Genomic DNA, 13,879 nt, shown 5'->3' with positions numbered 1-13,879 from the left:
GCTTTTTCTCTCCAGCCTCCCATCACATTGGCTACTTTTTCTCTTTAAAAATAGGAAAATTAAATAGGGGACAGCTGTAGAGCAAAGGACTATTATAAATAGTAGCACAAGGGTGGGTTTTTAAAACTTTTTCTCAAGCCAACTGTTGATAAAATCTAAAATGTTTAATGGAACCACAAAGTATATGCATTGATCAGAAAGTGAACTTGGCAAAGGCCAGTCAGCACATGTAAAGATACCTTTGAAATTTCCTTATTGCCCAGAAGTTTTTCAGGAAGGTGTACATAAATCACTACTTGGTTGAATGTTGGACTTATAACATATAGTCTGAATCTGCCTCCATTCAAATCTAACAGCCAATAAAACTATTGTAGGACCTGAATCTTCTTCAGTTTCACCATTCTGTTAGCTATAATTTATTATAGAAGGAAGTGTTGCCTCATTAGAACTAATTAACAATGGAGTTAATAGATAAAAGGGCAAAGTGTGGTATTCAGAATGCAATTCTGGAAGTTAGGAGTGCTAGGTTCAATTATGGTCTCCAGATATGTTCCTACTTCCTGTATAATTTCATCACCATCTCATGATAAAGTGACTTGTCACCCATTCTCTCAGTCACTTTCCTCATCACTGAGACACAATACTCAGCACCCATGACTTAAAAGAGAGAGAGTTTTTTGGGCTCACGATTTCAGAAGTTTCAGTCCATGGTCAATGGCTCCAAGGCAGAAACAGCATTGAATAGCCTGGGTAGAAGAAAGCTGCTTATATCATGGCAACCAGGAAGCAGACAAAAGGGAGGACCCAGAGAGAGATATAGCCTTCTAGGTCCTACCCCAGTGGCCCTACCTCTTCTGAGCAGGCCTGATCTCCTAACCTCACATTTAGCTATAGATTCATCAGTGGATCCACTGATGGGCATAGTACCACACCTTCCTACACACGAAGTTTTTGGGAGGACATTCTAGCTCTAAACCATATTACCTATATTACAAATAGGAAGGTTGGCATTGCTGGAACCAAGACATGATACATGTCCCATGTTGACTGATAAGAAATGGTTAACACAGAAAGTGACCATCACCTCCTTTCCCTTGTGCATAAAAGAGCCGACCATTTGGCTGGGTGAGGTGTATGAGGAGCTCTATCAGGGACAAGCTTTAGGGCATAGGCCAAAATTCCAACATGATTCTGTCCCACAAAATTAAATGCCAGGCCAGGCATGGTAGTGCATGCCTGCAATCCCAGCATTCTGGAGACAGAGGCAGCAAGATCTCTTGTGAATTCAAGGCCAGCCTGTGGCCTGTGAGCTACATAGTGAGGCCTTGTCTCAAAAACAGGTCAAACAAAAATAAATGGCCAAGAGAGTTCACGGGAGAACACTCTTCACTAGTCATTTGTAAAGAAATGAAACGTGCCATTGGGTATTTTGTCACTGTTCCCTAAGTGCCACACAGAGTGAATTAGCAAGTCCAGCTCTCTGGTCCTCATCTCATGGCTCCTTTATCAGGTGACCACTTGGTGTCAGTGCTAAATGTTGAATTACGCCTCTCCCCACTTCTGCTTTCTATGTGGGAATTTTTTTTTCAAGATAGGGTCTTGCCCGTAGTTCATGGTGGCCTTGAGCTCACTATGTAGCTCACTCTGGCCTTGAATTTGCAGTGATCCTTCTGCCTCAGCTCTGAACTGCTGGGATTACAGATGTGTGCCATCATGCCCTGTGGACCTGAAAATTTAATTAGACCTTGTGCATCATCTAGGACAGTCATAGTCATGAATAGACTTCTGATATAACTCCTAACTAGGTCCCTCAAGCCAGCTGTTTGCAAAACTGTTGTCAACTCAAGTGTAATTGACTCATTTTCTGAGCAGTAGTGGGCACCAGCCTAAATATGCTAAGAACTGTATCAGCGCTGAATAATTTGAGATTGCACAAATCACGGGTTATTTGTATTTTGGTTCCACAATTCAAGTATGAATCAATCTTTATATCATTTGCTGCTCGGAAGTAGAAACTTGGAACTGAACACCACCTCCCAGTGGTTAATTTACAGCTTGAGGCTCTGAAATTCAGCATACTTGGGAAATGCAAATTTATGGGTAGAGTTTTTTTTTATTAATGACTATGGATAAGGGCCTGTAATCAAAACCATTAGTGAATAACTACCAACTTAAAAATGGAATAATTATCAACTTAATTGCTATGTAAATGAGGTAAATCTTGAATTTCAAATTCCCTGCTGAACCTTAATGTCAAAGTTAATCATTTTAGGAAGTAGTACCTGCATTTCCTTATCTGTAGATACAGTTTATATTAGTTGCAAATGGTTTTTCATCATTTGTTAACTGGCTCTCAGCTTATGGTATAAATATGAAAATATTTCTTTACTAAGTTATTAATAAAAGGTGATTCTTAGATTAGTGGCTTGAATGTGGACTATTACTATTAGAAGTCAGGTTTGAAATCTAAGTAACTTTCCCCATCTCTCTTCAAATTCTCAGATACCAATTTGCTTCAAAAGATAGAGCAGCCTTTTAAAACAAGTAATTAGGGCTGGGTATGGTGGCGCATGCATGTAATTTCAGTACTCCAGGAAGCTGAGGCCGCAGGATCACAAGTTTAACCCCTAAATTGCCTGGGCAATTTAGTGACTTAGTGAAACCCTATCTCAGAACAAAAAGGTCTGGGGCTGTAACTCAGTACAAAGACCCTGGCTTCAGTCTTCAGTACCATGAAAATAAATTTTAAAAAATCAAATGAGTAGTTAATTATCATTTGAAAGAATTTCCTGATATAGAAGTATGATTTTTAGTACTTACCACCTCCACCCCCAAATGTGCTGTGTTAAAATACAGATCATGTAACTGTGGCCATTCTAACTTGGATTGGCCCGGTTTTGGACTGAACACCACTGGGAGGGTCAAGGGCAGAGGGAGTCAGACCCCTCCCAAGGGCTCTGTGCTTTCCTTCTCTTCCTTCCCATCCCTGGGCGGACCTCGCCGTCTTCCTGCCCTGTCCTGAGCTAAAGAGCGACTGAGAGTGGACCCGGAACCGCGCTCTGCCTCTGCCCCGTTGCGTTTTTAACGTGCCACGCCCTGCACTGTCTCAGAGCCAGCCTGTCCCCTGTGCCCTGTCACCTGCCCCCGCCCGGGCCCACACAGCACTGCAGTATGAGGCTGCTCTGTGCCTCCCCGGCGCTGTGGGTGCCAACACCTAAACACTGTGCACCACGCGGAAAGTTTCTGTGAAAAACCGTCATTTCAGAGACGTAAGCTGTACTGTGGTCAGAAGTTTAATTTTGCACGTCGTGGCTGTAGAACTCTGCCTCACAGTCCGGGTGTCTGATTTAAACTTTCTAAGTTTAAGGTTTTTGCTTTATTCCCAGCGCTGGTGGTAGCTGTTCTGCGCTTCATACAACTGAAACCAAAGGTCTCCAACCCGTGGCTGAATGTCAGCGGGCTGGTAGCGCTGTGCCTGGCTTCCTTTGGAATGACCTTACTCGGTAACTTTCAGGTACTTCGCTCAGCCTGCTCCCCTCCCTTTCACGCCGCTGAGACCTTCACTCATAGGACAATTACCGCCACTGCGGTGGAATCCCTAGGCGGCCCATAGACTTCCACACCGTGAGGAACTTTGGTTCTTCCTAGGCCCAGGGTCCACTCTGAGCCTGTTCTCATTGCACCCGCGAGCACGCTGACTGCACAGGCACCCTACAGTGTGGCCGGTGTTGGGGAAATAGCTGCTAGCGTAGCTGTGTGTCCTCTGCAAAGGATCTCACAGTGGGTTATACTTTTCTTCATAACAAAATGTGTCCTAATGTACTTTTCTAGCAAAAGAATTGGGTCACTGCCCTGTTATAATTAACACCAAATATCCTTACTTGAGGAAGCTTGCATTTCAGATTAGCAAGCCCTCGAGAAAGGCCTGAAAGTCTGGAACACCTGTGACTCGTATCAGGCTCTTCTAACCTTAGGAATTCAGGAGTCTCCTTTCTAGGAAGTGAGAATGCCAGGGCCACAACCTGTAAGGATAATCTCCCTTGCTGGTATCATTGCCCCACTTTTGCCCTGGTGACTTCCTTTGTGACCCTCCAGCCTATGTCATACCTAAGGGGCATCTGAAATATACACTGAGCGCTGACATTTAAAAATATTATTACAGTAATAAAAACAAAAACACTTTGCCATTAATCCCCTTAAATACCCTGCTTTGAGTACACTTATGCCATTGTTCTTGCCACTTTCCGAAGCAGTTCAGGACACCTCATGCGAGAGCGATTAACAAGGTGTGATCAAAACTATGGCTAATGTTGCTGCCACGCGTCGTCCAATGGCAAGGCAACACCGTAAAAACGGGGCAGTGCGTCCTCATCCACCTCTTTCCCTGGGTCTGGCCCCGTGAAACTTCCGGCTCTTTCCCCAAAGTCAAAATGGCCATGAAAGGGAAACATTTTGAATTGATTCAGAACATTAAGGCATCCATAACGGCACAACTAGACACTTACAAAACAAGACTTCAGGCTGGGGATGTGGCTCAGGGGCACAGCGCCTGCCTGGCAAGCTCAAGGTCATGAGCTCGATTTGCCATACCAAAAAAAAAAGACTTCTAGAACTGCTTCAGAAAGTGGCAAGAATGATGGGATAGGTATGCTTGAAGTGAGGGGGACTATTTTGAGAGAGGGTTAATGGCAATGTGTCTTTACTGTAATACATTTTTAAAAATTTAAACACCCACTCTACTTTTCAGTCACATCGTGTGTACTTCTGTTAATAGCGTTCTCCTTATAAGCAAACAGTGATCCTGACCTTGCTCCCTATCTGTTAAATGAACTCCAAATGGCCTAGGTATTCAAGACTTTCAGCATTCTAAACCATGTAGGTGTTGCATATCTCTAATCCCAGCACCTGGAAGGCTGAGGCAGGAGGGCCACAAGTTCAATCCAGCCTTGGGCAATTTAGTGACTTAGTGAAATCCCCTCTCAAAGGAAAAAATAAAAAAAGGGCTGGGTATGTAGCTCAATGTGAAGATTCTGGGTTCGGTCCCCAGTACCACTTACACACACACACACACCCTCAGTATTTAGGTATTATTTTCAGTAAAGTTCCTACTGCAAATGTGGTAATGAGTTTTCCAAGACCATCTCTTGTCCTAATCATCTGTCCTGCTGATTCATCATTGAGTCACCAAGTCTTGCCCTGGGCACATAGGAGTAACTAGATAAGAGATTGTTTTTCCTTGATGAGTTGACAGAAAGTCCCACAAATCTCACTAACTGTTCCAATCGATTGCGGATCAAGCTGGACTCCAGGAAGCTGTGCTCCTCAGACGTACTGGCTCGGACAGTGCTGCTTTATCCCGTTAAGATGCAGGAGGCTTGGGCACGGCTTGTCTTCATCGCCGCCTAGGCGGGTCCCCCTCCCTGCCTGCCAGGGTGCAGGGCAGCCACTGGATGTGCCCAGCCCTGCCCCTTCTCTCCACTGGGGCTGTGAGAGGTGTTGGTTGCACATTTGCTTCTGTACTAATGGAGTCAGTCAGCTTTCTGTTGCTATGACATAACACCTGGAAAAAACAACTTAAAGGAGGAAAGGTTTATCTTTGCTCACAGTTCCAGTCCATGGTCAACTGGCTCCATGGTGGAAACATCACGGCTGAAGAAAGTGGTAGAGGAAAGCTGCTCAGGGAGGAGAAAGAGAAAGATAGTGAGGCAAGAAGGGAGGAGGGGCCAGGGAATACATGTAATCTCCACATCCACACCCCCACGATCCACTCCCTTCAACCCGGCCCCTTTCCCTGTTTCTGCCACCTCCCAGTCACACATCATATTAGGACCTCCAAAGTCCTCATAATGCAGGCACTTCTCCAGGTGCTACCTCTGGACACTGTGGCACTGGGGACTAAGCCTTCTACACGAGTCCTTGAGGAGAGTTCCTATTGAAACCATAAAAACTAAAGTCTTGGGAGAACCCCAGAGATTGGGTGGAAACACAGATATTCAGACCATGAATGCTGACTCTGCATATGTGGGACACTTGCTGGAAAGGCTACAGGAATGAACCAAAAACAGATACATCCCCTGCCTGTGGAGAACTAGGGGGCTGGGGTATGGCCTAAGACATGGGCTTTTCAATCTATATCCTTCTTCATAATTGTGTAAGGTTTGCGCCATGGAGTTATGTCACTATTTTTAAAATTAGGTTACAAAGGGAATGAATAAAATAAGTTGTACACACCATGGAAAATCAGTTTTCTAGAAGTAAAATTTAATTTGAGGAATCATTATTTTAAATACATTTTGGAAACATCTCTTTCAAATTATGAAGGGAAAAAGTGGTTTCTTCCCAAAAAGTGGAGGTTAAGCGTAGAGATGACACCTAGAACCAAAAACTGGAAAAGCCTGGCAAGCAAAAATCATATTGGCTTGATGCCACAATTATGCACAACAGTGTCAAACAACAAATCATCTGAAGGCGATGGTAATTTTTTAAATCAGTATTTTTACCATGGTTTCAAAGGTATCTCTTTAATAGTAGTTTTTATGTTTTCCTGTACGTGTAATTAAAATATATATGTAGTTACTAAAGGAACCTTAAGTGACATATATTTTTAAACTAAGTGGATAAGGATCAGGGATTTTTACCTCTCTCAGCCCCAAGCGCAGTAACCCAAACAGGCTTCATTTAACCTGGTGACTCTATAGAAGCCTGGCCCGGCTATCCTTCTGTGGGTCTCTCTAGGTGTGGCAAAAGCTCACAGGAGGCAGTTTTTATCATTACTGTAGGAAAACAAAACCCAGAGAATTCTCACTGACAGTGAATTAGTCACGGGCCGGTCTTGTAGGAGTAAGAACAGCCCGTGGGGTATTCACTGTGACAGTCAAATCTGGACCTGCCCAGAGCTGGCCATCTGTCAGGAAACGCACAGCCAAATCCCTGCTCTCATTTTCTTAGCCTGCAAAACAAAGTGCGGGACATGTGCTCATAGCAACTTTGACATTTCCCTTCTTATGCAATGCCTGAGCTGTGTTTCTTTTCCTTTCCCGAAGAGCTTTGCTGGGAAATAAACTCAAGGGCCAGATCACCACTGCCGGCCTGGCTTTGCTAAACACGTGTGTTAAGGTCTGGGGTGCTGTTCATTGCCCTTCCTCCTTGGACCTCAGAACCTTTGCGGACAGATGAGAAGCAGCCAGGGAGATGGAGGACTCTGATCTGTCTGAGTTCTGTCGTCCCGTAGCAGGGCGCATGCCCTCACGTGTCCTATCTGCTCGTGTGTCTTCTTTCCTTGGTGGGTTTCAAATGCCGTTTTCTGTTCATCCCCAGCTCGCAAATGATGAAGAAATCCACAACGTGGGAACGTCCTTGACCTTCGGGTTTGGCACGTTGACCTGCTGGATCCAGGCTGCCCTGACACTCAAAGTCAACATCAAGAACGAAGGACGGAAAGTGGGAATCCCACGGGTGATTCTGTCCGCATCCATCACTCTCTGTGTCGTCCTCTGTATCCTTTACAGGAAAGAGTCTTCCCCGGGGAGATTAGCACAGATAGCTGTCTGTGTGGAAGCTGAGACACCTGCCTTTCCCAGTGGGTTAAGAGAACAGTCAGATTATCTCCGAATCTTAAGACAAATTGGAAAAGTAAGAACACAAAAACAAAACTCTCAGACCAGTCTTTCACACCAAAGAGAGATGGAGAACTAAAAATAATACAAATTCTACCTTCTCAAGACTGTTCTCACCTGTAGAAGTGGTGTCATGGAATCTCCTATCACTGACAACGTAAGTTTCCACTTGTGAAAAACATAGGATACATACTCAAAAGAGAACTGTGATTTTCCTCTATCTTAAAAAAAATTCATTTGTGATTTTAAGTCCTGTTACATCATTTAATTTTTTTTTACTTCTAAAATGAATTTCAAGGCACAAAGATGTTTATATTGTTCAGGAAAATAAGTTTTTCTGGAAAACAAATTCAAGCTCTGGTTTATTACAGCACATAGTTTTCTGAAACAAATACTGGAGATTCAGGAGTACTACTCACTTCTGTCCTCCACTCAGAGTTTGAATTAATTGAGAACAGACATGAGGAGCCAGACAGGGATAAGGAAATCAATCTGCACTGCTCGTAAATTTGTAAAAGCACTGCAGGCCTCACCCTGGAAGTGATCTAGCCCAGTACTAGCAGAGAAACCAGAAGGCAAATCCCTGAAAGGCTGGGCATGGTGTATTACCCACGGGGTCTCAGTATGTAGTCCAAACTGGCTTTGAACTTGCTATATGGCCCGGGAGGGCCTCAAACTTTAGATTCTCCTGCCTCAGCCTCCCCAGTTAGCTGGAATTACAGTTGCATACCACCACACCAGGCCTACATCTTTAAGTACTGTATCATCAATGTTTTGTGGGCACTTGCCATGTGACAGGCATCATTTCCAAGCACTTTCAATGTATTAACTCTTTGAATCCTCACCTAACATGTAAGAGTAAGAACTCACAGGCATGTTCATTTGCAGGATCACAGATAGTATTACTGGGTCAAGACTTAAACCCAGGCTCTGCTCTGGCCCTCGGCCACTGTGTTGTCCCCCGCCCCGCCCCCTGGAAAGTGGCCTTAAAATACGAAAACATTTAGCTTTGAAAACTGTCTCATTATTGGAGTGTTTGAGGTCTTTTATTTCTCCTTCCCTGACTGCTATTTGATGGTTTTACTGTTTCACTAAAGCTCTGCAGTCACATAGAGAGAACATTTAAGGACTTAAAGTTTGTGCCAGAAAATTAGTTTCTTGCTGGCAGTTGTTAAAACACTTAATGATGGGAAAAGTTGAACCTGCCAGGATGAGATGGAAGATTTATCCCTTCCCTGTAAACTTAAGTAGTAAGCCAGCATTGCTTTGGCAGTATTTTGAATCCTCTGTCACAAGAATACACACAGACTTTCGGTTATTCTAAGTTTTGAAATTACACAGAATAGTTCTGATCCCCCTGGCTTCTGGTCCCTATTTCGTGGCCCCTGAGTGAATGGATTCAGATCTGGTCAAGAGAACAAAGTTTGCCTGCCTGGCAAGCATGAGGCCCTGAGTTCAAATCCCACTAACCTCCCCGTCCCCCCAAAAAAGAGACAGCAAAGTTTGACACAAGTAGTTTCACCTCTCTGAACAATTTCCCACATGGCCAGGCGTGGTGATGCACGCTTACAATCCCAACACTCGGGGCTGAGGCAGGAGGATTGCCACGAATTCAAGGTCAGCATGGACTATACAGTGGGACCCTAACTCAGAAAAACCAAAAGAAAACAAAAACCAAAAAAACCCTCCCAAGATCTTCAGTCTAACTTCTGCAGACAAAACTAATTCTAAATGTATTTAGTGCTCAGCCTCTTGGCCTTTCACTAAAACATGCTATGGGCCAGGGGTGGTGTGCAAGCCTGTAATCCCAGCACTTGGGAAGCTGAGGCAGAAGGATTGCTGCAAGTTGGAGGCCAGCCTGGGCTACACAGTGAGTTGAAGACCAGCCTGAACTACATAGGGAGACCCTGTCTCAAAAAAATTAAAACATGCGATGAACTTTGCTCCATTTCCCAGCTTCTCTTCCTCCATGTGTGCCCTTGTTCACACACATACTCAGGAATAGCACTGTCATATGTTGCTTTACTGTTATTTTAATTGCATATTTTTATTTGGGCTCAAGTGTTGGTGTGGTACCAAAAGTGAAACAAACCAATATAGTGTTGCCAGGACAAAAAAATTAGAGAAAATTAGAAGAGGGGCTGGGGATTTAGCTCAGCGGCAAAGCGCCTGCCTGGCAAGCGCAAGGTCATGAGTTCGGTTCCCGGTACCGGAGAAAAACCAAAAAAAAAAAAAAAAAAAAGAAAATTAGAAGAGGAAAGAGGACCATGTGGACACTACCGGTAGCACTGCCGTCAAATACAGCTTTTGTGGAGGTAGTCAGCAGTTTCATGTGTTCAAAATATTTCCTGCAGCTATAATTATGAATCTGTGGTCATCTGCAGTGAGGGAGCAGGCTTTAGGTGCCGGCCACTAGTTGCTCTGGAGTTGTGGTCCTTCACTAGCCAAGCTGCTGCAGTGTCAGAACGCAGGAGCTGAACACAAGGCCTGGCCAGGAGTCAGAGTGCTTGGGCAAACCCCGCTGTGCTTGTTGGTACCTGAGTGTGCGGCCGCAGGCAGGATGCCCCCTTGGCCTGGGCTTTGTTATTTTTATGCAACTGATGAGAAAAGGCTTGCAGGGAGAAGTCAGAGATTATTCCTGAAAGCACCGAGGAGGAGGGCTGGCACCTAGAGCTCAGTATTGCCACCTGGTGTCACTCAGGGGACTGCCAGTGCTCAGCCAGCGCTACGAGGGGCCCATTTTGCTAGCTAGGGGGACAGCTGACTGCCTGCGTCCCTTCCTTGACTGCCTCTCCCCAGACTTCATCCTCATGGCCCAGGACATCCACATGTATGCAGCCCGGGTGCAGTGGGGCCTGGTCATGTGCTTCCTGTCATACTTTGGCACCTTCGCCGTGGAGTTCCGCCACTACCGCTACGAGATTGTGTGTTCCGAGTACCAGGAGAATTTCCTAAGCTTCTCTGAAAGTCTGTCTGAAGCTTCCGAATATCAGACCGACCAAGTGTAGCCCATCAGTCTGTCCTTGCTGGTGAGGTGGGTGTGGAGGCCAGGGAGGGGCAGGAGGGCACACTCACAGGAAGTGACACATAGCCTCATGACACACTCCGCACACGCACACGTACACGTTCACGGCCTTGTTTGCCAAATGAGCTTTGTAGGGCGAGTTGTTTCTTTAATGAAAAGCACAAGCCCTTGTGTGTCCAAATACATGCTGTTACACTGAAAAAAAATATGCACGACAGAGCCAGAAGCTTGTGCATGGTCTCCTCTGTCTCCTGCCCACCCCAGGACGCCTCACTCCTCCCACGCTCTTCCCGTGTCTCACGGTAACCTCCCTCCCCTGGAGAAGGCAGGCCAGATGTGACATGGGGTGGTGCCAACTCCCTAAGTTGCCTTCAGGTCCAAAGGGCTTGGAATGAACACGTGAGGAAGCTGTGACAGTCCCTGATTGGATAATCGGTGCCATCTGCCTGGATGGATGCTGGACGGAGAGGTGACCCCAAACGCTCCACAAGAAGGCACGGACAGAGCTGCCCCATGAACGCTGTCTTCATCACTCAATGGTCAGCTCTGTGGCCCCCGTGAAAGGGACCTGCGGCAGCGTGTGCAAGGGAAGATGCAGCCGCGGCGGACACTTGAATCACTGTGCCTGAGAAAGACCTGCAGATGTGAACGTGCATAGGGACACGGTCTGCCTGGCCTGGCAGGAGACTCGGGCAGAGAGAGGGGTTTAATTTTTGCTTCCATAGTAAGTCATGTACAGTTTTTGTTTTATAGTTCATGGTTTACCTTTTTTAAAAAAACAAGAGTAACTCTCATGGGTCTCTCTAGATCTCATGGATAAAGAAGAGACGAGACCAAAGGCAAGAACTGAGCTTGCTTTGGGTTAAAACATGAAAAAGAAAGAAAAAAGAGTTACGTGCAGGTTTGATGTTTGAAACTAAGAAAACATTCACAGAGAAATGTGAAGAAATCGGAACCTATGGGTAGAGAAAGCTCCTGCTGGATACTTAACACAGATAGGAATTTAGGGCTGGGGTGCTGCTGGTGTCTGCCTAGCACGTGTGAGGCCCAGGTTCCGCCCTCAGCACACACACGCACGTTTAGGAGCATCCCAAGTGAAACCTGGGGAGACTTTCTTCACATGTAGCTGTCGCTTCAATCTGATAGTGCTGGGACTAAGGCCTTTTCACACTTGGAATTTACAAATTAAAAGATTATCTTCCTGCCAGACGACATTGGTGAGACTGGACCCAACGCCCCAGGAGCAGTCCTCACCCACAGAGTTCAAAATTGCAGCCGTAGGGCCAAGTGTTCCAGGCTATGCATCACAGAACCAGAGCCCCATGTCCCACAGGTGTCACTGTGGGCCAAGTGACAGGCCCCCCCAAGTGCACCATTTCAAGAAATCCCTAAACATGCTCCTAGGGCCTGGGACTGCATGGACTGTAATGTGGAAAACATTGTTTTTTAAATTCATCCCAGAGCCGGCACTTCCTGAGGGGGTCGATGTGTCCTCATCCCCCCTTCTCCCTAGCACGGTGCCTGGCGCATTTTAGGTGCTCAATACTATGTCTGTTGAGAATTACTGATCATTTCCGAGTGTGGCCAGAAGTATCTGAGAGACTGAAAGGTGAGTGAGGACCTGACAGTTTTCCACACGACACATCAAAGGCAGAAGTCTCGGACAAGGGTCAGAGGGGACAGCGCCGACCTGTGAGGCGCAAGGAAAACAGGAAGAGACCCGCGCAGAGAACACTCACCTGGTGAAAGGCACCTCGCTGTAAATAGTCCACGGTGACATTTATTAGTTTGAATACTGCTTTTGGGTTTTTTTTTTTTTTTTTTCATTTTTGTATTTTAAAAATTTTATCAGAGAACAAAGATGTAAGGAGTTTTATTTTACACAATAGAAATTAAGCCGCTTTGGTGATGCACTTGTACACTTTCTTAAGAATTGATTGAACAGCACATTTTAGCAGAATCAAGCAATGGCTAACATTATCCATTGGGGTCTGGCCAGTGAATAAAACTCTTTTATGCAGAATTCTGACTTCCTTGTCTCTTAAACCGACCGTCCTCTGGCACTAAAGCATGTGTGAACTCACAAGACATGCTGAAGACGAATGTCAGTGTTACCTGGCGGTGTCTCCAAGCCAGCATACTGCTGTTCTCTGCCTACCCCAGGCCCGTACCAAACTCCAGGGGTTTCAGTCACACAAGACCCTGGTTGCTTCAGATGCCACTCAGAAGTCTGGGGTCCACACGTTGCCCTTACTTCTGTCCACTGGCTACGAACTTGCTAGTAATGATTTGCAGAACTAAAAAAAAAAAAAAAAAATTTAGGGGCTGGGGATTTAGCTCAGCGGCAAAAGCGCCTGCCTGGCAAGCGCAAGGTTGTGAGTTTGGTTCCCGGTACCGGAGAAAAACCAAAAAAAAAAAAAAAATTTACATTTGCCTGTTTATATAAAGCATACAACTCAAGAACAGCCAAACTGAAGAGGTGCACAGCGCAAGAAAGAGGGGGTTGAGGGGTGCTGCTGTGCCCTCTCAGACACCCTAGCTTCTTGTCCCCTCCAAGTGTGTCTCACCGGGAAGCTCTCCAGCCTCAGTGTCCCATGTGGCGTTGCAGATCGCCATGTCCAGATGCCAGAGCTTGTGGGGTTGGAGCTCTGAGTTCTGGGTCTGTGTGTTGACCAGTCACATCCTGAGGCTCTCCTGGGGGCCCTGCCTGCATCACCACATTGGCACACTGGTGGGATTCAAAGGGTCCCAAGCCACTTCTATCAGTACACTCTACGGGTCTTCAGAGTTCTGTGCCAGGAAGTAGGGACCAAGACCAAACAGACGTTTGTACAATGGCACACATGTAAATAAAGATCCAGATCACAAGCACTGGGAGCTGAGAATACCCATACGGAAGGCCAGGGCCAGTGAACCTGCACTTCGGGTGTGTGCTGCTACCAGGCCAGGAGGCCGAAGTTTACAACGCTAAACTGTGTTTCTGAGGGTCGCCAACCCAGTCTCTTGAGGAAGAGCTGTTCTCCTATTGGCTAGAGAGAAATATTTTTAAACCAATGTTAATATTTTAAAGGCTTAATAGTTTTTTCTTTAATAGCAAACTGACAGGTGCACTTACTGTCTGTGTCACTTGTTCAGTTTTCTTTACCCCTTGTTTGAGAAAGTAAAACTTTCGTTTTCTGAAATTTGTGACCTTAGTAGCTATACATGGAGCCAGGACCAGCACTATTTGTGTCAGGAG

General features: G+C 45.7%; 1 protein-coding gene across 3 annotated transcripts in view; it reads left to right on the top strand.

Annotated features, from left to right (window-relative positions):
- The window catches only part of Tmem150c (transmembrane protein 150C), a 67,898-nt gene extending 55,234 nt beyond the window's left edge, over positions 1-12,664 (top strand). For all 3 annotated transcript variants that reach the window (XM_013516122.1, XM_005388245.2, XM_013516123.1), the window contains exons 6-8: positions 3,387-3,514; positions 7,318-7,495; positions 10,416-12,664. In XM_013516122.1, the coding sequence (XP_013371576.1) occupies positions 3,387-3,514; positions 7,318-7,495; positions 10,416-10,624 (515 nt within the window). In that variant the 3' untranslated portion in view covers positions 10,625-12,664. The remainder of the gene's footprint in view (positions 1-3,386; positions 3,515-7,317; positions 7,496-10,415) is intronic.
- Positions 12,665-13,879: the final 1,215 nt, after the last annotated feature.

The sequence above is a fragment of the Chinchilla lanigera genome, unplaced genomic scaffold (genome assembly GCF_000276665.1).
Source record: "Chinchilla lanigera isolate Chin_1 unplaced genomic scaffold, ChiLan1.0 scaffold00032, whole genome shotgun sequence".
Taxonomy (NCBI): Eukaryota; Metazoa; Chordata; class Mammalia; order Rodentia; family Chinchillidae; genus Chinchilla; species Chinchilla lanigera.
Note: the sequence above shows the minus strand (reverse complement) of the source record. Positions and strands in the feature narration are given on the sequence as shown.